General features: G+C 41.5%; 1 protein-coding gene across 1 annotated transcript; it reads left to right on the top strand.

Moving 5' to 3' along the window:
- Nucleotides 1-98: 98 nt before the first annotated feature.
- On the top strand, nt 99-26,948 carry LOC117530358 (rho GTPase-activating protein SYDE1). The gene is made up of 15 exons (XM_034193201.1): nt 99-487; nt 5,106-5,365; nt 5,515-5,947; nt 9,859-10,185; nt 13,186-13,378; nt 13,463-13,626; nt 14,460-14,573; nt 15,384-15,472; nt 18,417-18,554; nt 18,883-19,009; nt 20,935-21,110; nt 23,992-24,262; nt 24,345-24,605; nt 25,999-26,211; nt 26,309-26,948. Exons 1-14 carry the CDS (start codon nt 352-354, stop codon nt 26,178-26,180), a joined length of 2,871 nt encoding a protein of 956 aa, XP_034049092.1. The 5' UTR covers nt 99-351; the 3' UTR covers nt 26,181-26,211; nt 26,309-26,948.
- The last annotated feature ends 990 nt before the right edge of the window (nt 26,949-27,938 follow it).

Raw genomic sequence — 27,938 nt, 5'->3', positions numbered from 1 at the left:
CTTAACTTGTCTGTTGTGGATCCTGGAGAACTACATGTCCCATCAGCCCACTGATTTTTTTCTCCCCTCTCTACACACCCTCGGTTTCAGAGAGGAGGAAGAGGGGGAGGAGGGGACTTTGGGAAAGAATGTATGGTATTTATTTCCTGTTCTGTAGCTTGAAGAGAGAGAGAAAGTGACAGAGAGACAGAGACAGTGCTGGAATGGAGATATCTGAGCTGTTTGCCACTGAAAGGCAGAAAGAGGAAGAAAAATAAACTATGAACAAATGAAGAAGGAGCAACCTCTCCTCTTTTTCTGGCTGGATTATTCTTTCCATTCCTCAGGACCACCAGAGCAGGGAGGTCCAGTATGGCTGAACCTCTGCTGAAGAGAACCATTTCCCGGCTGCGAGGCAAAGACCGGAGCCGGCGGAAAACTGATCCCAAATTGAGTGTTGAAGAACCAAAACCCAAAGCCCATGATGCCCATGTGGATGGTTTGAAATGTGAGTCAGCCTTCAGATCACTTTGTCGAGGTCGCAGGGACTCTCTGTGGTCATCGATAGGTCTTTGTTAGCAGGTCATCCCCAACCCTAAACCTAACCAGAGCCTGTTCAGCGTTGGACAGAACACTTTGTTTGTCAGCAACATTTCAGGGAATCTGCTGAAGTCATTTTCGATGAAATTTCGACCAAGCAGAAGAATCCATTAATCTGAGCAACGATTCACCTTCTAAAGATTTTTAAATTGCAAAATCAGACATCCAATTAGTCAAAAGTAAAGCACATACAGTGGCAAAATGAAAGTTGTGTGCCCATAACATCGTATAATCTAGATTGAGATCCACATCTGGAGAGTTGTTGGTCCTTATTGAACGTTTACATTGATTAGTTGTCTAAAGTGTTTGTGAAAAATTTGTTCGTTTTATATTGTGATAAATGTCACAGAGTGAGAAAAAACAAGCAGCTTGGTCAATCAATTCAAATGTTTTGCAAAAATCAACATAGTCTACAAAGAAGTACGACTGACAGAGAAAGACAAACAGTGTCAGTGCTAATTTCAACCCAGCATGGTTGTTTTTTTTTTTATTATTATTCTAAGCAGTCACATCCTCTCACAATACCACTTGCAGTGCTGCAGTCTTGTTGGTCTAAACATGAGGTGTATTCTAGTGCAGAGCTATAACATTGGTATCTTCCACCACCAGAAAGCATTTGCACCTTAGACCACCTGAGTCCAACGTTGTAAAGCACTGTAACAGGGGCCCATCAATGAGACGTGCTTTAGTGGCTTTGAAATGCACGTACACTCTGCCTGTACATATCATCACCAGCCACCCACAAAGTGTTGCCAGAGTAACTTTGAAAAGTTACTTTTTAGTTACTTTTTTAGTTGCTTTATACAGTTACTTTATTAACAGCTTTATGCAATTACTTTATTAGAAGTTTCCAACAACTTGCAACTAATATGTAATGTAACTAATAAGGTAACCTAACTTGGTTACTCTTAAGATTGAGTAATCAGCAAAGTAACTAATAACAAAAGTATCTAATAGTTACTTTTTTGAGTACTAAATCTTAAAAATAACCAAGTTAGATTACGAGTTACTTTATTAGTTACATTGAAGGAGTTATAGACTTCTGGGGCTGTGGCTCAGATCTCCCATGTCTTCTGGCAAATTACAAGTAAATTGATCATCTGAATCTCGCGGCCGTGCAGCATCACAGCCACTTTCCAATGTAAATCATACAACTTCATTTATTGTAAAATTTTATATATTTTCCATCCACTCTTTCACGAAATTCTAGTTAATGTGTTGTAACATGAAGCAAAGGTTTGTGATGTTTTAATCCTGATCGAAAACAGGAATGTGATGTTAAATGTGAGACTCTTTTTTTCTTTTATGACATGAGCTGAACAAATAAATCACATTAATGTTTCAGTAAAATGGCTAAACTGTGTGTCTGAGTTGTGAATTGTGAAAAGATGTCAGTGTGCTTAAATACAGAGAAACCATTCATGCCAACGGACCCTGCATCATGACTCCGCCCTCCCTGTTCCAAAATAAAAACCAGATGTTTGTTTTTCACCGGCCTTCAGAGAAAAATCCAGATGTTGAGGAAGTGACGTTGTACATCTGGATTTGCAAAAATCTTGTTCAAGACATTACTGTTTATATATGAATGTTTGTTGTCCATCAGTAGTTTATAAAATACATGTTTTTTTTATTTTAAAAGACATAAATGCACTCTGAAAGAGCTTTACATTATTCGGGAGTAATAATGTACACATTTTCATTGATTATCATGTTTAAGAAGGAAATGTGATGTTTTCAGGCGTTTCTGGTTCTGAGTCATGTTTCTTGACACCTCAACTGCCTCATTTAGCTGAAAACATGACCTGGGTTCGAGGATTTTCCACCACGAGCTGCTCTGTCTCTTTGGTCCTCAACAGCTGATCAACAGTATCACTTTGAATGTCAGTTTTGTTTTACGACCTCATAATCTAATACAGAAATCCTCATCATTTGAGTAATCATCTCCAGTGAAAGACTCCTTTAAGTCATCGACAAATCAAATAACAGTAAGTGTATCTGTGAGTCATTGTTCTTTAGCGCAAGACCTTCAGTGACTGATAAAAACAAATTATAAAATGCAGTCAACTCAAAAGCAAAAGAATATTCACAAAATCCCACGTTAGTTAGAAGAGAAGCAAGTAATACACAAGGATGGGGTTCAATGGAACCAATGCAATAAAGCATTATGCTGTTTTCAACGCAAACAGCATAATTTCCAAAAATTACAAACACAATGTAGAAAACTGAGGATTCCATAAAACCAAGACACATGTTTGACACAAAGACAGATGAAACATTTTTCTTTGAGCCCACCGGTCCCCAGAAGTCCTGAACTGGGTTAAAGACATTGCCAAGCACTTGTAGATCACCAAGGGTCAAAAAAACATATCTTAAAGTTTGCAGCAGAAAATATTTCATAAATGCTGACACTATGCATCCTAAAAAGTGACCCATGTTTCCCCAAAATTGTTTCTGTGCGTGACGCTTTCAAGCTCAGGTCAGGTCTGGGAGCATGTGCCAGTGCTGTGTGTTCTGGTAGTTCATATTTGACTGGAGGATCAGCCACCAGAACCCTGGTGCTAGAGATGTCTAACATCAAGGCTGGAGGTTCAGCCTTATACACGTGCTTAAATGTTCCAGCCCATGGGGACAATTCAACATCTGTAAGGACTGAACCGTCACTGGTTGGACAAGGTGTAGGTTTGGATGTACATAGTGCTTTGATTCTTCTTTAAGAAGGCTGAGGGTCACTAGGCCACAGAAGGTGAGCTGCTTGCCTTCTTGTCTAAGCTCAGCTCCCCATACAGCGTGATATTTCCATCCACCAATACACTTTGTCACTTCTGGATGATGTTCCTACCTGAGTGTCCTCAGTTGTCAAACACTTCCTCCTATGGACATGCTCAATCACAAAACCATCCTCAGCAACATTTAGGGTCTGGTCACTGAGGAACTCTTACATTCCGTTCAGATCACCAGTTGTGTCCATGTCTGCACATCTTCCAGCCAGATAGCACACATACTCCTGTGGAACAGTCTGATGTTGAAGTCTGGCCAAATTTATTCTTGGATACTGTGCAGATGCCAGTCTGCAAGACTTCAACTGAATCCTCAAGTAAACTGCAATAAGTCTATAGTCACAATTCACAAACTGGCCACTTCTATCGACCCTACAGTTCTGCAGAAATCTCCAGTATTTTCCCACAAGAACTTTAAAGGGATGGTATTAAATGTCTTTTCATTTTTATTTTTGATAGTATATATTTGGGGTATTGTGTGAAACATCCTCATAGTCACACAGTTCTATAGGCCCCATCTTGACAGTCTATGGCACATAGTAAAAGTCTATTTCGGAAGTGCCACCCACACATTAATATTTATGTAGTGCACAATTTCAATACAAACCAGAGTGCTGCAAGAAAAGGAGTTGGAAGAAGTCACCTCATTCATAAGGGCCGTGTTGTGGACTTAACATAAAAGCATCTATTCAGATTGGCATCTGTCATTGCCTTTAAGACACAAGTACACCAATTGATTGTTATTTACTATTAAGTGGATGCACCCAGAAGTCATAGGTTTTCTGGTGAAGGAATGATTCTGCTTGCACACAGCATGTGTGAACCAAGCAACTAACCTCAACTGCTGAAAGTGTGACTGCTGTGACAGTTGGACAAACACCAGTTGGTTTCACTGCTGTGTGTAAAGATTGTTCACTAACCATTGTGCATGAGCCATGCTTGTAAAGTGCAGCTGTTTCAGCTGAGAGAGGACTCTCATGCAATTTCCTGAATTAATGAAAGGACAAGAAAACACAAGTCCACGTAGAGACCTGTTGCTTGCAGCCCTGTCAATGGTAAGGTAAAAACTGTTCACTTTTTCCTGTTGTGAAATCTGCATTCTGATGCACATGAGTGAGACCAACATGCTCAAAAATAAGCACTTGCTTGCTCTTAATGCAATGTGGGTGTCTGTGCAAGGAGAACTTCTGCTGTAACCAAAAATTATGACTGAAAACTCTCATTTGTAGAGTGGAGTGACTTATTTACTGGCTGGAATATGTGCACCCCTACTTGCTCTGTGAGACACCCCAATAACCCTGTCTGTGTTCTGGTAAGATTCCCATGTGGTCAAAGGAGAGCAATGTTGAAATTCCCAGTCAATGAAAAGAAATGGGGCTTGGCAAGCGGTAGTTCCTTTCCCAACCAGAAACCACAGACTGTATTAAACTCTACAAAGTTGACAAAAACAGATTATGGCCCTTTTAAACAAACTTTACCACATTCTTTTTTTTGTCCACCTCTTGCCTGCATTCATGTGAGAATATTCAACAAGGATGAACAGTTTGAGGCTCAAAGGCGCTTTGACCATCATAACCAGGGATCAGACTGTCCACATAGCAGCTCCTGGATGCAAACTGATCAACCAAGCTTTTTGTTTATAAATAATCTATATGTTAAACAGACACCAACAGGAAGTAGTTTTTATTTATTCAACTCACTGGTCAGTCTCTAAAATGGATTAAACTTGTCTCTGTTTTTGCTCTACAGACATCCCAGGAAAGGCCAGCACTAGGAATGATACATTTTTATCATCACCATCAACAGCAGCAGATGTCAAATCCCCGTCACCTACCTGCAATCCTATCACAGTTTCTAAAAAACAGAAATGGGCACAACAGGGGTCTGCTACTCCATCTACTTCATCTGTAGCAGGGTCTACCCCCAGACCCTTCAACTGGAACCATTCCCAAGGGAAATCCCATGTTTCCATTGAACACAGCTGGAATCAAAAGCCAACACAAGACCAGGTACAGGGTTGTAGGATACAACATGCACCTTTAGATGCTCTTAGTTAAATCCTTCTTTTATAAATTTAACCCCACCTGTCACTACATTTTCTCTGCTTTTCTGTATTTTGACTTCTTTAATAATTTCACCCTTTGGCATTTTACCCCAGGTGATACACCATGGAGATAGGACGTGTGTTGGCATGGCATGTGACCTTACCGATGCCCCATGTTTTCCAGTCAGCTCTACAACTGGACTGAAGGAAACCTTTCTGACAGGAGGGGGCTCCACCAGTGTGCCCTTCTCCTCTATCAGCACCAAGTTGTACTTGCAGAGCCTAGATCGCAGCAGTCGAGCCTGGGTCCTGTCATCAGGAAAGCCCCAATCTTCAGATGAAGTGTGTGAGCCACAAGAACAGAGTGCCAGCAACATCTGGTACAACCCAATCCCGGAGGATGAAGACAGAGGAAGGATGAGAGACAGCAGGGATGAGGGAGGACTGTGGCCAGAGTCAACAAACGTTAATATCAGTGACTATCAACTGGACTGTACAAATGTAGCTACTGGCCTACACACTCATGACACCAAATCTAAGAACACAGGTAGGATATCCAATGAAAAACACTGATTTAATTAACACAGAGCAATATAGATCTGGTAATATAGTACTACTACAGTACTTGGCAGTAGTACTGCATTTGTACTACAGGAATTTGAAATACTATAACAGACTGATACAGGATCTAGCAGTAATATTACACTATTCAGCAGTAATTCTTCAGTCAGGTCAAGTCTGGAAGCAAGCGAAGGTATTACGTTTTGCCACGTCCACCACACTACGGAACCACCTGTGAGGACCACCAATCTATCTCCATCTCCCAAAAGTAGGCATCTACCACAGCTAGGTGACACACGGGCACACCTCTGCCCTCTTCCAGCTGCTGAGATGCAATGGCACTGAGGTACCTGCACACAGAACCATATTCAGGGACATGCATTGCATGGCTGTTATGCCACTGCTGACATTCCTTCATATGCAGGTCTTCATCTGAGGCATTTTAAGTAACAGCTCCACAAAGACCTGGGACGAATAATATTCAGGCAGCACCTTATGTTATAGTCCAGTTCTCCATGCTGTTAGACTGAAAGGATCAGGTCCTTGAAGACCTTCATAGGTGTCACCTGTGAAGGTCCTAGGACCTTCATAGGTGTCAACCTGACTCCAGAAAGAACAAAGAGGGTGCAGGTTTCTTTGTAACCACCAACTCCACCAGATGGTGTCATTGATGAACCCATCCCGTCTGCTGTTAATCAGTAAAATCACCTGGTGAAGTTGGTGGTTACAAAGAAACCTGCACCGTCTTTGCCCTTTCTTGAGTCAGGCTGACACCTGTAGACCTCCATTCTCCTAGAAAAGATAATCAATGTCATAGAACACCCCTCTCCATTGATTTCATGACTCTGTAAGCTTGTCTCAGATGTCTCTTGACCTCACGGGCCAAGTTCCCAGAGACACAAATGTCGCTGAAGAAATAAATTAATCTCTTGACAACATTTTCTCACCAACAAAAGCTCCCAAGTCACAGAACTCCATGGCCTTACTTAACATACAGTCCATGTAGTCATTTAACTTACTGGGAATTCCACAAATCCTTAGGATGTGATGGTTAGTGCACTTGGTTTCAGTGTGGAAGATTCCTGGTTCAAATCCCACCCCTGCCACTTTTCTCCATGTATTATGGAGTTGCATCAGGAAGGGCATCCGGTGTAAAACCTGTGCCAAATCAACATGTAGATCCACCTTGGATTTGCTGTGGTGACCCCGAGTGCAAATGAGGAAGCAGCCAAAGGGACATACTTACTCAGGATGTCCCACAATACAGCCCAGTCAACAGTCAAACAATTTGTGAAAATCAACATGGACTGCAAGGAATCCTGTCAATAATCAATCAATCAATCAATTTTTTTTATATAGCGCCAAATCACAACAAACAGTTGCCCCAAGGCGCTTTATATTGTAAGGCAAGGCCATACAATAATTATGTAAAACCCCAACGGTCAAAACGACCCCCTGTGAGCAAGCACTTGGCTACAGTGGGAAGGAAAAACTCCCTTTTAACAGGAAGAAACCTCCAGCAGAACCAGGCTCAGGGAGGGGCAGTCTTCTGCTGGGACTGGTTGGGGCTGAGGGAGAGAACCAGGAAAAAGACATGCTGTGGAGGGGAGCAGAGATCGATCACTAATGATTAAATGCAGAGTGGTGCATACAGAGCAAAAAGAGAAAGAAACAGTGCATCATGGGAACCCCCCAGCAGTCTACGTCTATAGCAGCATAACTAAGGGATGGTTCAGGGTCACCTGATCCAGCCCTAACTATAAGCTTTAGCAAAAAGGAAAGTTTTAAGCCTAATCTTAAAAGTAGAGAGGGTGTCTGTCTCCCTGATCTGAATTGGGAGCTGGTTCCACAGGAGAGGAGCCTGAAAGCTGAAGGCTCTGCCTCCCATTCTACTCTTACAAACCCTAGGAACTACAAGTAAGCCTGCAGTCTGAGAGCGAAGCGCTCTATTGGGGTGATATGGTACTACGAGGTCCCTAAGATAAGATGGGACCTGATTATTCAAAACCTTATAAGTAAGAAGAAGAATTTTAAATTCTATTCTAGAATTAACAGGAAGCCAATGAAGAGAGGCCAATATAGGTGAGATATGCTCTCTCCTTCTAGTCCCCGTCAGTACTCTAGCTGCAGCATTTTGAATTAACTGAAGGCTTTTTAGGGAACTTTTAGGACAACCTGATAATAATGAATTACAATAGTCCAGCCTAGAGGAAATAAATGCATGAATTAGTTTTTCAGCATCACTCTGAGACAAGACCTTTCTGATTTTAGAGATATTGCGTAAATGCAAAAAAGCAGTCCTACATATTTGTTTAATATGCGCTTTGAATGACATATCCTGATCAAAAATGACTCCAAGATTTCTCACAGTATTACTAGAGGTCAGGGTAATGCCATCCAGAGTAAGGATCTGGTTAGACACCATGTTTCTAAGATTTGTGGGGCCAAGTACAATAACTTCAGTTTTATCTGAGTTTAAAATAATCACGAATGCATTATTCTGTGTGTACTTGCAGAGCTAGAATACAGTCAATAGTTCAGAACAGTCAGCCTGTTTTGACCACCGAGAAGCCTGAATCCTATGGAAGCAGAGTTTGCTTCCATTTGAGACACAGGAGATCACCAATGGCACCCACCTGAAACACTCAGCTTAAAAATCACAGATTCCTGCAGCTTTACTCTCCTCAGCTGTCTCACCACATTTGCAGTCTCATAGAGATTCAGTGGACACAGCTGACTGGCGGGTCAGCCAGAGCCCTGACACAGGAGAGGGCCAACATCTGGTTCACAGCTGACTGGTGGGTCAGCCAGAACCCTGATACAGGAGAGGTCCAACATCTGGTTCAAAGCTGACTGGTGGGTCAGCCAGAAGCCTGATACAGGAGAGGTCCAACATCTGGTTCACAGCTGACTAGTGGGCCAGCCAGAATCCTGACACAGGAGAGGTCCAACATCTGGACATCAGGTTCAGTCTTAACCAAACTAGCTGGTTCAACATGACAGTACAACAGAACCATCTGTCATGACGTGCCGTCTTTTGCCAGGACTGTGGTGGAATGAAGTAGAGGTTTGGAGGATTGCAGTGCTTTTAATGTAAGCAGGCCAATGGTTATCGAACAGAGGCCTCCTTGTCTACCCTCTGTGCCATTACAGGCCACTTTGTTTGCTTTCTATATAGCCTGAAATTTCCACTGGGTCATGCAGTACAAATCCTCTGGTTGATATTTTGCAGTGCACAACAGTAACACTTTTGTACTACTGCCGTACTTCCACAATACTCAATAGCACTACTATTTGTAGGATTCTGATTGTCGTTTAGCATAGGACTCTTCAAGTACTTTATGAACCACAATTGACATAACTTTTCACCACCATCTCTCCATCCATCATCTGTACCCATTTGCTCCAATTAAGGGCCACGGGGTGTTGGAGCCTATCCCAGCAGTCATTTGGACACAAGGCAGAGTACACCCTGGACAGGACACCAGTCAATCTCAGGGTTTTCACCACCAACCAACAAAGGAGAAATTTGAATTATGTGTTATATCTGGGTGGGAACAGGGGTGGTGCGCTTGGTTTCAGTGCGGAAGGTTCTGAGTTCAAACCCCATCCCTGCCACATTTCTCCATGTAATGTGGAGTTGCATCAGAAGGGCATCCGGCATAAAACTTGTGCCAAATCGACCTGCAGATCCACCTTGGATCTGCTGTGGTGACCCCAAGTGAAAACGGGAGCATCCGAAGGGATTTACTTACTTATCTTGGTGCTAGTGTTAGTAGAGGAATCAAAGACCAGAAAGTAATTCTAGAATCTCCCAGTTTGACAAATAAAATACCAATTTTTGTCATATCTGTCTTCTTATGTTTCTTAATACCTTTGTCTCTTCTTGTCACTCAGATGTGCCTCCATCAGACTGTAGTCCTTCCACCCAAAAGAAAGAAGGCCTGTCCAGCAGTGTAATTGATAGGATAAAGTCTCCAGGAACAGTAAGAAAACTTTCAATGAAGATGAAGAAAATTCCTGAGCTGCGGCGTAAACTCAGCCTCCGCTCTAATGCCCATCCTCTTCACCCTGACAAAGACCAGCAAAGAGGAGCTGGTGAGACAACCAAAACCAGTACGATGTCAAACCAAAATATTGTCAGCAGATATCACTTGGACAGTTCGACTCCTCCAATCAAACCACAGCGACGATCCTCCAGAAAGGGATCTGCAACTAAAGGAGGTAAAGTTTAGATTAATTCTGCTTGATATTTCTGACAGTAGTATGCCATGACGCTGTAGTCGGATAGGTAAAAACGTATTATTTGGAGATGGCTGGTTTAAAGCATAAGCTACGCATCTTCTCCCGTTCAGCCCCAATAAATCTGTGATCAACTTCATTGTTTGTTGAAGAACACCATGAATGCCCTTTTATGGAAATGACCTTGCACAACTCTTCAGCATGGCTTGGCCAGTGTAAACTAAGTCCCTTTGACTTCTCCCCTTGTTTCACTTGAGGTTGCCACAGCAGATCTGAGGTGGATCTCCATGTTGATTTAGTACAAATTTAATGCTGGATGCCCTTCCTGATGTAACTCCACATTACATGGAGAATGGGCAATGCCTTGGCCAGTGTGAAATGCCTTAAAATCACGTTTCAGTAACTTGATTAGGCCCTCACTTTTTTTGCAGTCCTGGATTTCTGAATTTTGTCTTTGGATGGTTGTATCTCAGCAGGCAGACTATTTCAGAAAAAAAAAGACTAGGAGAAGAGAAAGCACTCAGTCTTCTAAGAAAGTAGAGCATGAGAAAGCACATACGGGTTTACAAGATGTTCCAGATAAGAGGGCACCAGTCTACTTAAAGATGTTATATAGTAGAATCTTAAAATTTGACCTCACATAAATAAGAAGCCAATAAATTGGGGTAATCTGGTCAGATGTTCTTCTTAGTTCAAACTCAGTAATTTCTGAGTGTCATTCCTGTATCTTTATTCCTAGATGATATGGAGTATTATTGGGCTTCATTCCAGTAGGGGTGAAGGAACTTGAATTCAAATCAGCAAACAGGTCTAACCTCAAAACGTTTCTCAAAGAGCTCCACAGAGTGTTATGTGACTAGTTGACATCCACGCACAGACGGAAACATCGTGAACCACAGAAATACTGCTGCCAACACCTATGACCATGACGTACATCTCCAGGTATATAGTCAACTCCCATAATCCAGACATGTTGGTGGACTTCTCCTGCTAATAACACATGAATCCAATGCTCGTCAAGGTAGTCAGATCCACACCTGTAAAAGGTTAACAGCATGTTAGCACAGCAAAGATACTAACTAAATACCACTTTGAAGTGACCTGCAATCAGAATCATTCCTTTAAACTAAACAACATGGAACCTTAGAAAATAATTTTTTTTTAAAGAGAGAGAAAAGAGGAGATAGTGAAGCTCTTCTATATACAACAGAAGATGGTTGAGACATGTGTCCTGGGAGGAAACCATGAAGTGGCTTCATTTTAAGACTGCACAGTAAATAGCCACAATTTATGTTTACTGATAAGCACTTCCTTCCCCACCCCGTGCTGTTGGAGAAAAGCCTCTTGGGCATGTTTCCCCTCTACACAGAGACATACAGTAGCTGGAGAAGCATACACTTAGTATTTTGAAGTGAAAATCCATACCTTATGAGCTGTTGGAACTGGGGAACCATACCCTCTTTGTGTTTTGAACTGGAGAACCATACCCTCTGAGTGGTCAGAGCTGGATAACTATATCCTCTTAGTGTTTGGATCTGAAAATCCATGACCTCTTTGTGTTTTCAACTGGAGAACCATATCCTCTGAGTAGTCAGAGCTGGAGGACCATACCCTCTGAGTGTTTGGAACTGAAAATCCATACCCTATGAGTGTTTATAGCTGGAGAACAATACCCACGTAGTGATTGGAGTTGGAGAACTATACCCTCTTAGTGGTTACATCTAGAGAACCATACCCTATGAGTATTTGGAGCTGGAGAACCATACCCTCTTTATGTTTTGAACTGGAGAAACATACCTTCTTAGTGGTCAGAGCTGGAGGACCATGTCCTCTTAGTGATTGGAAATGGAGAACTATACCTTGTTAGTGGTTGGAGCTGGAGAACCATACTGTCTGAGTGTTTGGAACTGAAAATCCATACCCTATGAGTGTTTATAGCTGGAGAACAATACCCACATAGTGATTGGAGTTGGAGAACTATATCCTCTTAGTGGTTGCATCTAGAGAACCATACCCTATGAGTATTTGGAACTGCAGAAACATACCTTTAGTGTTTGGAGCTGGAGAACCATACCTTCTTAGTGATTGGAGCTAGAGAACCATACTTTCTTAGTGTTTGGAACTGGAGAACCATACCCTCTGACTGTTTGGAACTCCATAAACATACCCTCTTTGTGTTTGGAACTGGAGAACCATACCCTGTTTGTTTTTGGAGCTGGAGAACCATGCCCTCTTTGTGTTTGGAACTGGAGAACCATACCCTGTTTATGTTTGGAACTGGAGAACCATATCCTCTGAGTGTTTGGGGCTAGAGAACCATACTTTCTTAGTGTTTGGAACTGGAGAACAATACCCTCTTAGTGCGTGGAGCTAGAGAACCATACCCTCTTAGTGTTTGGAACTGCAGAACCATACCCTCTTAGTGTTTGGGGCTAGAGCACCATTCCCTCACAATGGTGCGACATTGTTGTGGGATGGCCACGTGTATGTGTATATTATACAAGACTTTTTCTTTTTGCCATCATTCCCACGAGAGCTGGCCGTGGTGCTGAACCGTGGTATTTTAGGAGGTGTCTGCAGTAAAATGTGTGTGTCTTACGGCAGCACATTTGCTACTGCCATGCATATATAACGACACGCTATGCGACATACACCCAAACACACCCTGATGCTGTGCAACTGATTTTCAGCCTGCCACACATCGCTGACACTCATTTTTTTCTGTGACAGTCAAGCAAATTTGGCATGCGCACCTACGACATTTTGCCTTGAACCTGTGCCAGGGTAACCGTAACCCCTGGTGTGTCTGGGCCCTTAACAAGATTATTAAGATATATTAGTCCTGATTTTTTTTCTTGATATTTTACTTGTTAAATGTTTTTGTCTTATATTAAGTGTAATTAGATATTTTAACTAGAAATCAGAAAAATAAACTTGATAAGATTTTGTGTTTTTGCCATGTTTGTCTTTTTGTGTGTGTAGGTTATCTTAGCGATGGTGACTCGCCAGAGCTGCTACCACGACAAGAGGCTTCGCTTACAAAAGCCTGTGATACATCGTGTGACATCAGTTCATTTCGACTGTATGTGGATTCTGACCTGCCACGATGTAACCAGAGGGTGACGGGTTTGCTGACAGTCCACCTGCTGGGACTGGAGGAGATGAAAACCAGCAGGTATGAAAAGAGATTCATCAAAAACATGTACCTGGACCTCTTGTTTTCTCATTTAAGTACACATAGTTCCTCTCATTCTCTCAGGTCAGAGGGCAATAAGGAGGTCTTCCTGGTTGTCCAGATTGATGGCGTGACTCAAGCAAGGACTGCCGTCCTAACCCTGCAGGGCTCCACTCTCTCATTAAACCACACTTTCCACTTGGAGTTGGAGAGAGCCAAACAACTACGCATAGTCGTGCTAACACCAGGTGCTTCTACTGCATGTACTCATAAAATGTATTCAATTTTATATGGTCAGTCCTGTCACTACTGCAATTGTTACCACATTAGCAACTTCATCAGCTGAACACATTAAATATGTAAAAAGCTCTGGATCACATTGCCCATCAAATCATATTCCATAGGAAGATAAAGATTTTAATAATGCTGCATCTATTAAAATCACATTTAAAGTAACAACTATTACATGTTTTAAAACGTAAGACCCTTCCGCTGCTCCCTTGTTTTCACTCGTGCTTGCCACAGCAGATCCAAGGTGGATCTGCATGTTGATTTGGCACAAGTTTTACACTGGGTGCCCTTCCTGATGCAACTCCACATTACATGGAGAAATGGCAGGGGTGGGCTTTGAACCGGGAACCTTCCACACTGAAACCATGCGCACTAACCACTTAGCCACCACCCCTGCCAACAACTACTCCATTTAATTTTATGTTAAAAAAAATAATTCTGAGGATTCTTTGGTGCTGCTGGAATGAACGGAGACTTAGATGAGGAGAATCACTGACATTGTGAGGGAACATCAGCTACGACATTTTGTCCATGTGGTGCTGGACTTTACACCTACTTTTTGATGGTCTAAGATGCAGACACTCATATGAACTCAAGTATCATGATTTAGGGATGGTGGGGGTAAAAATGACAACTGCTTTGGATGGAGACCAGCAATGATGTGTCACTGTGTTTTGGTAGGAAGCCAGAGCCCTTAATGTCAAACACCAACAGTTTTGACTCAGTGGAGCTATGTAAGTGGTCATACTGAAGGATGTCTGATCATTTCTAATGCGTCTTTCTCTCACAGGATCCAACCAACAGGCAGCGGGTGAAGTTAAAACAGGCATTCAGACTTCAAGCAGTCCAACCAGGAACCGAGTGTGCTGTCTGGGTGGAGTCTCTATCCCGCCACTCTTTAAAGGTCCATTTCCCTGAATTTATAGTTACACTAGTGTCATCAGTAAACTCATATGCAATATTTTATTTTTGTAAGTAGAGCAGATAATGTTTCTATTTTGAAGGGTATACGTGGGGCTCCCACATCAGTTTACTGTCGATGAAAGAAGCTCTTGGATGAGTTGTGAAAACACTAAACAATAAGTTGAGTTTTTTTTTTTTATAAAACATCTTACCATCTCCATCACTGAAAGTTGATAACTTCAGCGTAATCTTTGGTGACCTTCAGGATGTCACTGAAGGGCTTCTACCCTGCATTAGGGGTTTTCACTGTATACATGTCTGGAAGTCCCCCAACCAGACTGCATGCACACTCCTCCTCAGTTTTTGAGGCTTGCCGCATTAATTCTGGGACACGGTGCAAATGGCAAGTCTTCAATGGAATACAATGTGTTTATCTCAGATAATCAGGATGCTTTGTCAGACATCGAGACAATTTGTAGGATCGACAGTAAATTTCTGGATGGCCAGCCTGCACACAGGTACTGTGTGATGCGAAGACAGAGGTTCTGACATCTTCCCAGTGAGAGATGTGTTTTAGTCTGTACTCTGTATGGAGTGGGTGGTGGGTCAGGTCTTGAAGTCCATTGACTTGGGTGACTCTAACAATGAAGAAATGTTCACTGACATTGACTTTGCAGTCAGATTGTTTGGGTTTGTAACTGTCTTGCGTCAACAGTGAGGCTTTTAATGACCCTTTTCATTTTGCATCATTTTATTATTATTGTACAGGGTGTATTTTTTGTGTTTGAAGGACTTTGTTTGTGTCTGTCAGGGAGTCGAAGTCAGCAACTCTGTGTCAAGCTGGAGCCCAGAGGACTGCTTTATGTCAAATTGACAATACAGGAGCAATGGGACACGCAGGTGCACACTATTAACTTACCAATAACACTGCAACCACAACCACTATTACTACTGCAATAACTACTACTGCTACTACTACATCTGTCACTGCTACCACCAGTGACAGTATTTCTGTTTGTTACTGTTTTTCTTATAAATTTAAGTTGTAATTATACACATACATAATAGAAGATATGTTTTGTGAGCTTTAGGTTGTTTCATTCTATTTTCTATTTGTTAAAATATAGTGTAAATGACTTGAAACAAAACAGTTTTAAGACAATGTGCTCAGTGGGATAGGAGTTGGGTTACCAATATGTAGACGTGGGTTTGATTCCTGGTCATGCTACCTTGTTGTGTCCTTAAATGAGACATTTCATCTGCATTGGCTGAGTCCATCCAGTTGTAAATGGGTATGCTTCTCTTGTCTTGCACTGGAAAAAGTCTGTTGGATTTACATGATTTATAGTAGTGTTCAGAATCATAGTAGTGCTATGTGACTAAAAAGATTAATCCAGGTTTTGAGTATATTCATTATTGTTACATGGGAAACAAGGTACCAGTAGATTCAGTAGATTCTCACAAATCCAGCAAGACCAAGCATTCATGATATGCACACTCTTAAGAATATGAAATTGGGCTATTAGTAAAAAAAAAAGTAGAAAAGGGGGTGTTCACAATAATAGTAGCATCTGCTATTGACGCTACAAACTCAAAACTATTATGTTCAAACTGCTTTTTTAGCAATCCTGTGAATCACTAAGCTAGTATTTAGTTGTATAACCACAGTTTTTCATGATTTCTTCACATCTGCGAGGCATTAATTTTGTTGGTTTGGAACCAAGATTTTGCTCATTTACTAGTGTGCTTGGGGTCACTGTCTTGTTAAAACACCCATTTCAAAGGCATGTCCTCTTCAGCATAAGACAACATGACCTCTTCAGGTATTTTGACATATCCAAACTGATCCATGATACCTGGTATGCGATATATAGGCCCAACACCATAGTAGGAGAAACATGCCCATATCATGATGCTTGCACCACCATGCTTCACTGTCTTCACTGTGAACTGTGGCTTGAATTCAGAGTTTGGGGGTCGTCTCACAAACTGTCTACGGCCCTTGGACCCAAAAAGAACAATTTTACTCTCATCAGTCCACAAAATATTCCTCCATTTCTCTTCAGGCCAGTTGATGTGTTCTTTGGCAAATTGTAACCTCTTCTGCACATGTCTTTGATTTAACAGAGGGACTTTGCGGGGGATTCTTGCAAATAAATTAGCTTCACACAGGCATCTTCTAACTGTCACAGCACTTACAGGTAACTCCACACTGTCTTTGATCATCCTGGAGCTGATCAATGGGTGAGCCTTTGCCATTCTGGTTATTCTTCTATCCATTTTGATGGTTGTTTTCCGTTTTCTTTCACGCGTCTCTGGTTTTTGTCCATTTTAAAGCATTGGAGATCATTGTAGATGAACAGCCTATAATATTTTGCCCCTGCGTATAAGTTTTCCCCTCTCCAATCAACTTTTTAATCAAACTACGCTATTCTTCTGAACAATGTCTTGAACGTCCCATTTTCCTCAGGCTTTCAAAGAGAAAAGCATGTTCAACAGGTGCTGGCTTCATCCTTACATAGGGAACACCTGATTCACACCTGTTTGTTCCACAAAATTGACGAACTCACTGACTGAATGCCACACTACTATTATTGTGAACACCCCCTTTTCTACTTTTTTTTTTTTACTAATAGCCCAATTTCATAGCCTTAAGAGTGTGCATATCATGAATGCTTGGTCTTGTTGGATTTGTGAGAATCTACTGAATCTACTGGTATTTTGTTTCCCATGTAACAATAAGAAATATACTCAAAACCTGGATTAATCTTTTTTGTCACATAGCACTACTATTATTCTGAACACTACTGTAAATACAGTGCCTTGCAAAAGTGTTTGGCCCCTTTCTTTAACCAAAACATCAAATGTAGGTTTGCATCTCAGATGTATCTTCTGGCAAATTGTAGCTGAACTTTCAGGTCTCCTTTTTTAGAAAATTCTTCTCTATACCTGTCCTTCATCAAGCTGTATAACTGGTGATACAAAATGCAAAACATGCACTGTGCACAATTTCCCCAATCACAGCCACAAAAGCCAATAACTTCTTCTGGGTTGTCTGAGTGTCTTGGTGGCTTTCCTCACTCTTCTCCTTCTTGCACAGCCACTCAGTTTTTGAGAACTGTCTACTTCCACACAGATTTACTATAGAGTGCCATACTGTTTGTATTTCTTTATAACTGACATAAATAAAGTCCAACACATATTCACTGACTTGGAAATCCATCCCCTGACTTGTCTGAAGAAAACTGGCAATAAAACTGATTATTTACAGGTATTATGCCAAAGGGGCCCATTACTTATGCAACCATCATCTTGGCTTTTATATTTTGAATTAATTCATATCAATCTTCTAGAGATTTGCTTTGAGTTTAAGGAAGATAATTTTAGATTTTTTTTATATTGAGAAGCCTGATTTACTTTTTGTATTTCAAATGGCATAAATAAATTAAAATATGTGAAATACCAAGGGGCCAAATACTTTTGCAAGGCACTGTATGTACATTGGTTGTGTCCAATTGAGACAATTTTCTTGTGTATGTAATTAAGATACATAAGAAGATTAAGTTGTGTGGACACATTCTGACGATACACAATACAGATTTTTTTTTTTTTTAAGTGTGGGAAGTAACCTGGTACACAATTTGGTCTTTGTTATTTAGAAATACTGGCTAAATCCCACGCTATGAGGGTGAGTTTGGGGCCCGGGGGGGGTGGGGGGGGGGGGGGGTGCATAATATATACATATAACTGTGAAAAGATTAAATTAAAAAAGAAAGCTTACTCTGTCTTGTTTATTTTTGTTTTTATGAAGAAAATAAAGCACTGAAACACTTTTTTCCTGCAGCCCACCACAGACACATTAGTGCCTCCCAATGTGTTCGGAGTGGAACTGCGCCACCTGGTGGAGAAAGAAGGATCTGCAACTCCAGTCCCTTTACTAATTCAGAAAAGTGTGGCAGAAATTGAACGACGAGGACTGAGGGTACAAGTCTGTCTGTCGGTCTGTCTGTCTCTGTCCAGCCACGTGTCTGTTCATTCTGCTCTTCCATGATATCTCCTCTTCTACCTCACCCCCTTCTGTGTTCTGCTGTTGGATATCCTCACATAGTAATTTGTCCCTGGAGGACAGCTTCTTGACATTCTCCTGGATAGATGCCCCTGATCTGTCTGTGTGTCTGTCCCTCTTTCTCTGTTCTCTGTCTATATGTCTCTCTGTTCTCTCTGTCCGTGATTGTCACTGCATGAGGTGTCTCTGTCTTTCTGTTTGTTTGTGTCTGTCTCCATATGAGATGTTTCTGTCTGTCTGTCAGGTGGTGGGTCTGTACAGACTGTGTGGGTCAGCGGCGGTCAAGAAGGAGCTCAGGGACTGGTTTGAGAGGAACAGTTCAGACGTGTGCCTCAGCGAGGACCTCTATCCTGACATCAATGTCATTACAGGTCATTAAACTCTTGGACATGTAGAACCTCAGAAATTAATTGGCTTTTTTTTTTATAAAGTCACACTCACTCATCTTCACCCGCTTATCCAGGATCAGGTCACGGGGGCAACACCTCCAGTAGGGGACCCCAAACTTCCCTTTCCCGAGCCGCATTAACTACCTCTGACTTGGAAATCCCAAGGCGTTCCCAGGCCAGTGTGGAGATATAATCTCTTCACCTAGTCCTGGGCCTTCCCCGGGGTCTGCTTCCAGCTGGACATGTCAGGGGGCATCTTTACCAGGAGGCACCTCAGCTGACTCTTATCAATGTGAAGGAGCAGCGGCTCTACTCCAAGCTCCTCACAAATGACTGAGCTTATCACTTGATCTCTAAGGGAGACACCAGCCACCCTCCTGAGTAAACCCATTTCGGCCAGTTGTACAATCCAGTTCTTTCGGTCATGACCCTACCCTCATAACCATAGATTTGAGGGTGGGGCCAATCTCACCCTCCATTGTCCCCTCATTCATGAACAAGACCCCGAGGTACTTGAACTCCTTCACTTGGGGCAAGTCCTCATTCTCTACCTGGAGTAGGCAGTCCATTGTTTTCCTGCTCACAAGCATGGCCTCAGATTTAGAGGTGCTGATCCTCATCCAAACAACTGCGAACCGACCCAGTGAGTGCTGGAGGTGACAAGACAATGATGCCAACAGGACCACATAATTTGCTAAAAGCAGTGATGAGACCCTGAACCCACCAAACTGAAGACCTTCTCCCCGACTACACATTGATATCCTGTCCATGAAAATCACAAACAAGATTGGTGATAAGGCACAGCCCGGGTGGAGGCCAACCTCTACTGGAAACGAGTCTGACTTACTGCAGAGAACCTGAACACAGCTCTCGCTTTGCAAGTACAAAGATTGGATGGCCCTGAGAAGGGACCCCCTCACCTCCCACAGCATCTCAATCATGCACCATCTCCAAGTCCACAAAACACATGTAGACTGGATGGGCATACTCCCAGGCTCCCTCCAGGATCCTTGTGTGAGTGAAGAGCTGGTCGGTTGTTCCACGGCCAGGACGGAACCTGCACTGTTCCTCTTCATTCTGAAGTTCGACTGTCGGCTGAACCCTCCTTCCAGCAGAGATGGAAAGTCTATGTTGCCTTTTTGGGCTGAGCCTGGCCAGGCTCCGTGGCAAGCCTGGCTGCCAGGTGCTCTTTGACGGTCCCTCCATCATGCCCTGGCTCCAGACGGTGGCCCTGGGCTTCCTCCGTGCCAGGTCACTTTTCTTCTGCCTTGTCCATAGAGTCTTTGTGAATTCTTACTCAGGCCTGTTACCTGCGACCATTTTGCCATGGGAGACCCTACCAGGAGCACAAAGGCTCCAGACAACACAGCTCTGAGGTTCATAGGGAAGCACAAATCTCTCCACCATGATAAGGTGATGATTCCCAGAGAGACTTTTGTAAAGTACCATATTAAAATTAAAAGCCTTGAAAAGTTGTTAAATATAATGCTTGAGCAATTTTTACCTTTAAACATGCATAATTTCTTTTCATTGGTCTCTTAAAAATGGGGTTTGTACTTAGAATAATTTTATTATAGAGCTATTATCTCATATCTCTGGAACATGGAGATCCAGTAAACGTGGGGTGACAACTGGATGTCTTTGGTACCAATTTGCTTTGGAGGATTCTTGTTTCCCACTGGAATGACTTTGTATCTAACTTAGTGAGACTCAGATAAGGAGGATCACTGACGTTACGAGGGAACCTCAGCTTTGACATTTTGGCCACATGCCATGCTTCTCTGACTACACGATATATGTCGTCATTTTTTTTTACTGGCTCAGTTGTCATGTTGAGACTTGAACTTGATGACTTGCTCATCACCCAGTGACTTCTGCGATCTGGAGTTGTATTGTTTGTGTTTCAGGTATACTCAAGGATTACCTGCGGGAGCTACCATCTCCACTCATCACCAGGACTCTCTATCAGGTCGTCACTGAAGCTATGACCTTACGACCCCTACCGGTCCGGCCCGTGACTCCTCAGACTCATGTGTCCCAGAGTGTTGTGGAGTTGCTGGCCTGCCTGCCACCACCAGAGAGAGTAAGGCAACATAGTTCTACTTTACTATAAAATCAGAGTGCTGAAATATTGTTCTTTTTGTGCACCAGGTAATGAAATAATCTTTCAGATTGTGCAAACACTTAAGTTTATTTTTTTTAAATCCTGTTTAGACATTAGGCGTTTGAAAAAACCCACAGGCCGATGAAAAATGGCCATGATACTGACATGTTGAATTGCCCAGAATCCCTCCATGTGGACTAATATAAAAAAGTAGGTTTTTGACTACAAAGAAGTCAGTCCTCTACAGGCCCTGGGTCAAATGAGAGTCGACATCCAGTCCATCACAGGTTGGCACACATTTACAGCTGGGTCGACTGTGATGGTGCATATGAAGTGTCTTGTTCAAGGACACGTGACTGGCAAGCAGCACGCTTGGCATTCTGAAGTAATGTTGCTTGAGTTGAGTAATGGCTTCTGGCATTCCAAATTTAGACACCAGGCCTGGATCCAGACCGGTTTGGACCGATGCAGTTGCATCGGTCAAATTTTTTTACGCATCGTTCGTCATCGGTAAAAAAAATAAAATAAATAAATAAATAAATCTTGAATAATCCTGAATAGTGCCAAACGTGTCCCCGCGGTGAACACAGATTTGGTTTTCATGTCAACCTATAGTCCGTAAATTATATCGAATTTTCCGAGTTTCAGAGTCATATGGACGTACAAATAAAGTCGGATATTCAGGGTTTGGTCTGCAGCGGGTCTGTAATCAACCGTTTCTGCTGCGCGACTCCACTTTGAAGCCGTGAACCATTGAAGCAATGCTTCGATTCAGTGGCTCGTGGCTCTTTAATTCACTGCCCTTTAGAAGCGGTAAGTCTGCTTCTTAACCCCTCTCAAAGCCTTTAAAATATCATGAGTCACTTTTGTGTGGATTAAAGTCACTAACTGGGACTCTTGTCTTGTTGCAGACAACAAACGAGAATCGTCCTCCATTCCGTTGCTCCAAACGCTGCGTGGCTCTCTGCCGAGACAGAGTTCGGTCGGAATTACTAACTTCAAAACGAATTGCCGCTTTAAATAAAATGACACCTCTTTCCAAATGTTGTCATACAGACAAGAAACTACAATCGACTAAAACGTTTTTTCCCTCCCAAAATGAAACGTGCTGTATTTCTTTACAAATTACATCCTGAAGTGAAGCACAGCAGCTGTAAGAGCTCAGCTCAGATATATGGAAAGAGATTCATGCCAATAATGTCTGAAAGGAAATGCTTCTGACAAAAACTACAGATTTTGTTTATCCCTATTTATGTCCAGAGATCAAGGATCCACCATGAAGAGTGTATTATGTCCAAAGTTTAAGGATCCAGTGACTAATTTCATATTTATTTACTTTAAGACTCAATAAAATGTTTAATTTCAATTCAGTTTCAATTTAGTCAGCTTATAAAGTGCCAAATCACAACAAAATTTAAATATATTAAAACAAATACATCACAATTGTGATATGTGTACAGTTTAGTCATGGACATGATGAATATTGTTACCTGCTGGACTGTTTCTAATTTTGATTGGTATCAATGCAAAATGTCTTTTGTGAACTGTCTGTATCTCAATATATTATTATTAAGAATATATGCAGTCATATTTTTATTGATTTTAGCAATTGAAAAAAAAATCATATATAGATTCAGGTATAACTGAAAGATTTTGGCAATAAATTTGATCCTGTTTACAGTCAATTTTTGTTATAGTGTTGTTTTTTAGGACATCATATTTATACAAATAAGAAGTGTTCACTATGGTCCATGAAGTATAATAAATATATTAAAAGAAGTGTGACAGTGTATGTTGCACACGAATAAAAGAATGAAGATTATTGAATAACAAGACGCGTACGATTTTTATTTTATCATTGGGCAAAAATGCATCTGTCAGATTTTCACTCTGGATCCAGCCCTGGAGACTACATGGTAAACAAACAAAAAAACAAAAACATTGTATGACTTGATGCTGAAATCATCAATATTGGGCAGGTCTTGTGCATAATTATCACCAAAAGAAGAATTTCCATAATGAACACAGCAGCCATCTTGGAAAATTGCTGCCATTTTCAAAACAGTAATTTCAAGCAGGGTTTTTTTTTGTTGTTTTTTTTTTTTGCCAAATTTAGTACCTGAAACCATTTGTAATGTTCCCCTGAAATATTCTTATGCTCTAGCAATGGTGTACATGTAAGGCACAAAAAGATGAGCATTGGAAATATAGATCTGCCTGGTGGTTGTTCCCAGATTTGACTTGACTTGATTGGAAATATAGGTTGCTAGAGGTTGTCCGGTCTTCATGAACACTTTCCACCTACTTAAAAGAACACATTGAGTAGTGACAGTCTTCAGAGTTCAGTCCTGACTGCACCAGTGGAGTGTTGAGATTATAATGACCAACTAATGACAAAGAGAATCCCTCCAAGGACAGGATCTTTAAGGATATATGTTTTCATATACCTTAGCTAGAACATTGTTACATTCCATTTTCCTCAACTCAACATATTTCATATAACCATGAAACATGTTAAATCAGTTTCTACAAGATGATGGCCAAGTGGTTATAGCAGTGAGTCTGAGACCAGAGAATCCTTGCGTCAAAACCTTGTCAGACCATAAACTCACTAAGGGCCCTTGGGCAAGGTCTTTAATCACCAAGTTGCTCCCTTAATGGCAGTATACCGACATCATTGAATGTGAGGAGTGACTGTCAATTCATTCATTTTATATACCTGCTTACACCAATCAAGGGTCACACGGGGCCTGGAGCCTGTCCCAAAATAATAATTCAAAGACAGATTGATTTGAACTTGTATGTATGTATAGTATCTACAGTTATACAGTCCTACCATAGTTGTTCCTACTGTTTCTAGGCCACCCTGTCTCTCTTACTTGATCATCTCAGTCTGGTGGCATCCTTCAGTTCTTCCAACCGAATGACGCACCAGAATCTTGCCGTCTGCTTTGGTCCGGTTCTCCTCACTCCGACACAGGATGCTTGGAGAGGAGGAGGAGGAGGAACAGGAAGCAGAAGACGAGGACAGGACGGAGGGAGGGGTTTCTATCATGGTGAGGAGGTTGCCAATGCTGTGGATTTTAAACGACACATTGAGGCGCTGCACTATCTGCTGCAGCTGTGGCCAGGTGAGGAGATGCACACGCTCTGCCTGCTTTGCTGGGGCACAGCTGTTTGGTTTGTAATTTGTATTCATATGTTCTTCCTCAGTGCCAACACGTCAGGTTCCAACAAGGGAACAAACGTCCACACTCACCTACGACTGCTCGGGTAACAAAGAACCCGGTTCTGTGACCCAGAATCCAGATAAGGAGGTGGTGGTATCACGTCGTGGGCGTGGTGGCCTGGCTCGCATAGAGAGCCCGCAGCCAGTCAATCGCTACGCTGGAGACTGGAGCATCTGTGGAAAAGACCTTCTTTCTGGGCAGGAAGCAGATTATGATGAGGTGGCAGGAAGTGAGAATGAAGGAGGTACTTGCACATATTAATGTAATGGCATGCTATTTAAGATCTTGGATTTGCTGTTGAGGACTTCGTTTCACCAGAGCCCCGTTAGCCGTCCCGTGTTCAGGTTTCCTGTTGGGCCTTCATGGTTACCATAGGGGCCACAGGACACACAAGGTCCCCAACCATATTTCACCCCAACAGGCAATCCTCTACTTGATTCGTTATCCAGGTGTCACGATGTGGACACAGGGTTGAATTTTGACATCTGTAAGACTATGTGCATTACTAACTAGTGGACACAGTCACTTGTCTCAGCAATGTCATTCATGTCTTGGTGTCCCCTGCCTTTGAAATCCGGAGATGCCTGGAATGGTCTCCTGGAGTCATGTGATCAAAGTTCAGAGGTGTTTAGTGATGCTGATATCTTTCAGGAGAGTCAAGGTCCAAGCCTGTAGGTTCCTGGTGCTTCTTTTCTCACTGAATGGTTGTGAGACTTGGACTGTAACCAGTGACTTAAGGTGACAACTAGATATCTTTGGTACCATGTGTTTTTGGAGGATCTTTGGGTACTACTGGAATGGCTTCTTTTCAAACGAACAGTTACTTTGGGTGACTCTAATGATACGTATCACTTTCAATGTGAGATCATGTCAACGACGACATTTAAGCGATGGGGCTTGTTTCTTTGGGCATTATCCAGCACATCTGTTCCTTAGTGTTGAGGACCTCATCAAATGGAAAATGGCAAGTGGATGTCCACATTCACCTCGCAATGGCAGATAGACAGGTACTTCTAAGAGGCGAGAATGGACCAGTTGTCTCCATCCAGGCCACAAGGCAATTCCATAATGTAACAGATCTGGAGAAGCACAGTGCGCCAGAGCCAAGTACCCCTAGGGGCATGTGTAGACTCCTTTGCAAAACACATTGCATATTGTCACATCGACGTAAAATGATTTTGACATTTCTGGTCAGGTTCAGGTTCTTTCTTGGTTGACATCATATTTATCTGTGTAGTCTAGCTGTGGGAATTCTCACACCCCACTGACTGATCTGACATCGATATCATCACCGACTGAATAATCTCCACCTCACTGTTGTCCTTTCAGTGATCCTGTCAGTGTCAAAACTGAAGTGGAAGTTATTTTGTTGCAACACCTCTGTCATTGCATGTTTTGTCAATCTTGTGATTTTTTTGCTTAACTTTCATTTTTGCTTTGGAAATACTTTCATCATACAGTTTGAGTTTTTATTGTCTAGGATTCTTTGATTTTTGTTTCTGTGTGAAACTTAGTCCCAAAACAGAACCTTTATAAACTAATAGACAGATGTAGTATTTTGCTTGATTGTTGTGGACATCGTAGAAAAGACTGGAACTGTTCCCTTGAAATGAATGAATGAATCCCTGTCATTGCAGGCAGCAGTGATGAGGAGCAAAAGAAGGAGGTGTGGTCGCCCATTGAAGGAGGAGGCTTGTATGTGGATGACTTCTTGGATTTTGATGCTCCTTTTAACTGCAGACTGAGCCTGAAAGACTTTGATCTGCTCATCCATGACCTGGACCGAGAACTGTCCAAACCCATCAACATCTGTCTGTAGAGGAAGAGGAGCAGGAGGAGCTTTTTTCAGAACTGTTTTGAACACTGTCGTATTTTCTGAAGCAAAAAGTTTGTTTTGGTCCGTCCTTAAAGCCTTGTTTCTGCCAACACTTTGCCTTTGGATGAAGATTCATCTTCAACATCATCTTCATCATCATCATCATCGTGCACGTTTGCCGTATTTACACCCTCAAAACTAGCATGAAGCAAACAAAGTACAGTTTGTCTGCACATTACCTGCAGCATTAGAGTTTGTCCTGAGGATGGCGCTAGATGCACGGTCATTTAAAAATGACATCCTTCATTCATTCATTCATTCATTCATTTTGTTGAATTGAATTGTTTTGGTTCCAGTTGCAGGGTTTATTTATTTATTTATTGCATATTACTTACCCCATCTGTCGTGTTAAAAAATAAAATAAGATGATAAAACGTGCGACGAATCAAAGCTCAACAGACATGGAAGGTTTACTCTGCTGTCAGGCTGCACAGCGCCCTCTCCTGGTCAGCTTTCGTGTGTCTTGCAGCGCGCCCTCTACTGGTTAGCTGACAGTATTTTCATGGTACCGATGTTCAAAGTGTGACATCTTTGTGAACAACACTTTTTGTTTTTGTTATTGTAACAGTATTATTTTATTTTGCACAACTTTAATAAGCACTTCTGATTTTTTTGTATGAAAATTGTAACCAATTGTTCTGAAGCACAGCTCCTATTTTTATGTCTTATTTAGCCAAACCAGTAAATAAAACACATTTGCTTTTTCTACAACCGACCTTGAGAATTTAATTCATGAATTGTTTTTTGGCAGGGGCGGATGGAGGGGAAGAGGTAATTAATTAGATGGAGTATCTCTTGTATTGTGTGGGAATGTCACATACAACATTATTGTCATTTGGCTTTAATCCAGGTGCATTGGAAAAGGCCAAGGACACGCCCACATTTCACCTGGCTGCAACAGATACATTGGGGTTATTGCTATCAAATTGTTGTTGCAAATACAAACAGCACATTGAACAGTTTAGTAATAATAACCCCTGTAACTTGGAGGCATCAAGGCACTGATGGACTACAAAGTCAGCAATCTGTGACCTGGAGAACATGTCAAACATGCCAGGCATCCTTAACACATTTTTTTGTACACAGTGTTTAATGATAGATTATAAAAAACACTGTCATGTTGAGTTAATGGAACCAAAGGTTGCCAGTGGTGGAACCAGACATTTTTGGTGGTGAGGGTTGGGGGGTTTATATATATATATATATATATATATATATATATATATATATATATATATATATATATATATATATATATATATATATTATGAAAGATGTGGTTTACAATAAAAATTAATATTTATTAATATTTTTTATTAATATTTTACTTTGCAAATTTGACTTTTTTGTGTTAGTATTCATAATGGAGAGTTGCTTACTATATATATATATATATATATATATATATATATATATATATATATATATATATATATATATATATATATATATATATATATAGTAAGCAACTCTCCATTATGAATACTAACATAAAAAAGTCAAATTTGCAAAGTAAAATATTAATTTTTATTGTAAACCACATCTTTCATAATTTTTGACAGATTTTCCGGGAATCTCCAAAAACACTTAATAGTATCCTGCAGATCACAGACTTTAATCCTACTTCTATGGACAGATGATGCTGATGCCATTTATTATTTCATATTGTTGCACGTATTGATCTGTACGACTACGCCGGCG

Source organism: Thalassophryne amazonica, chromosome 18 (genome assembly GCF_902500255.1).
Source record: "Thalassophryne amazonica chromosome 18, fThaAma1.1, whole genome shotgun sequence".
NCBI classification, from domain to species: Eukaryota; Metazoa; Chordata; class Actinopteri; order Batrachoidiformes; family Batrachoididae; genus Thalassophryne; species Thalassophryne amazonica.
The sequence above is the reverse complement of the archived record's forward strand: the minus strand, read 5'-3'. Positions and strand labels throughout refer to the sequence as shown.

What these genes read in the sequence shown, in the direction of transcription:
- LOC117530358 (XM_034193201.1), top strand. Translation starts at nt 352, where the DNA reads ATGGCTGAACCTCTGCTGAAGAGAACCATTTCCCGGCTGCGAGGCAAA. An exon ending in AAAAGCCAACACAAGACCAG is followed by an intron (nt 5,366 to 5,514) that starts GTACAGGGTTGT and finishes ATTTTACCCCAG; the next exon opens with GTGATACACCATGGAGATAG. An exon ending in GAGGAGATGAAAACCAGCAG is followed by an intron (nt 13,379 to 13,462) that starts GTATGAAAAGAG and finishes TCATTCTCTCAG; the next exon opens with GTCAGAGGGCAATAAGGAGG.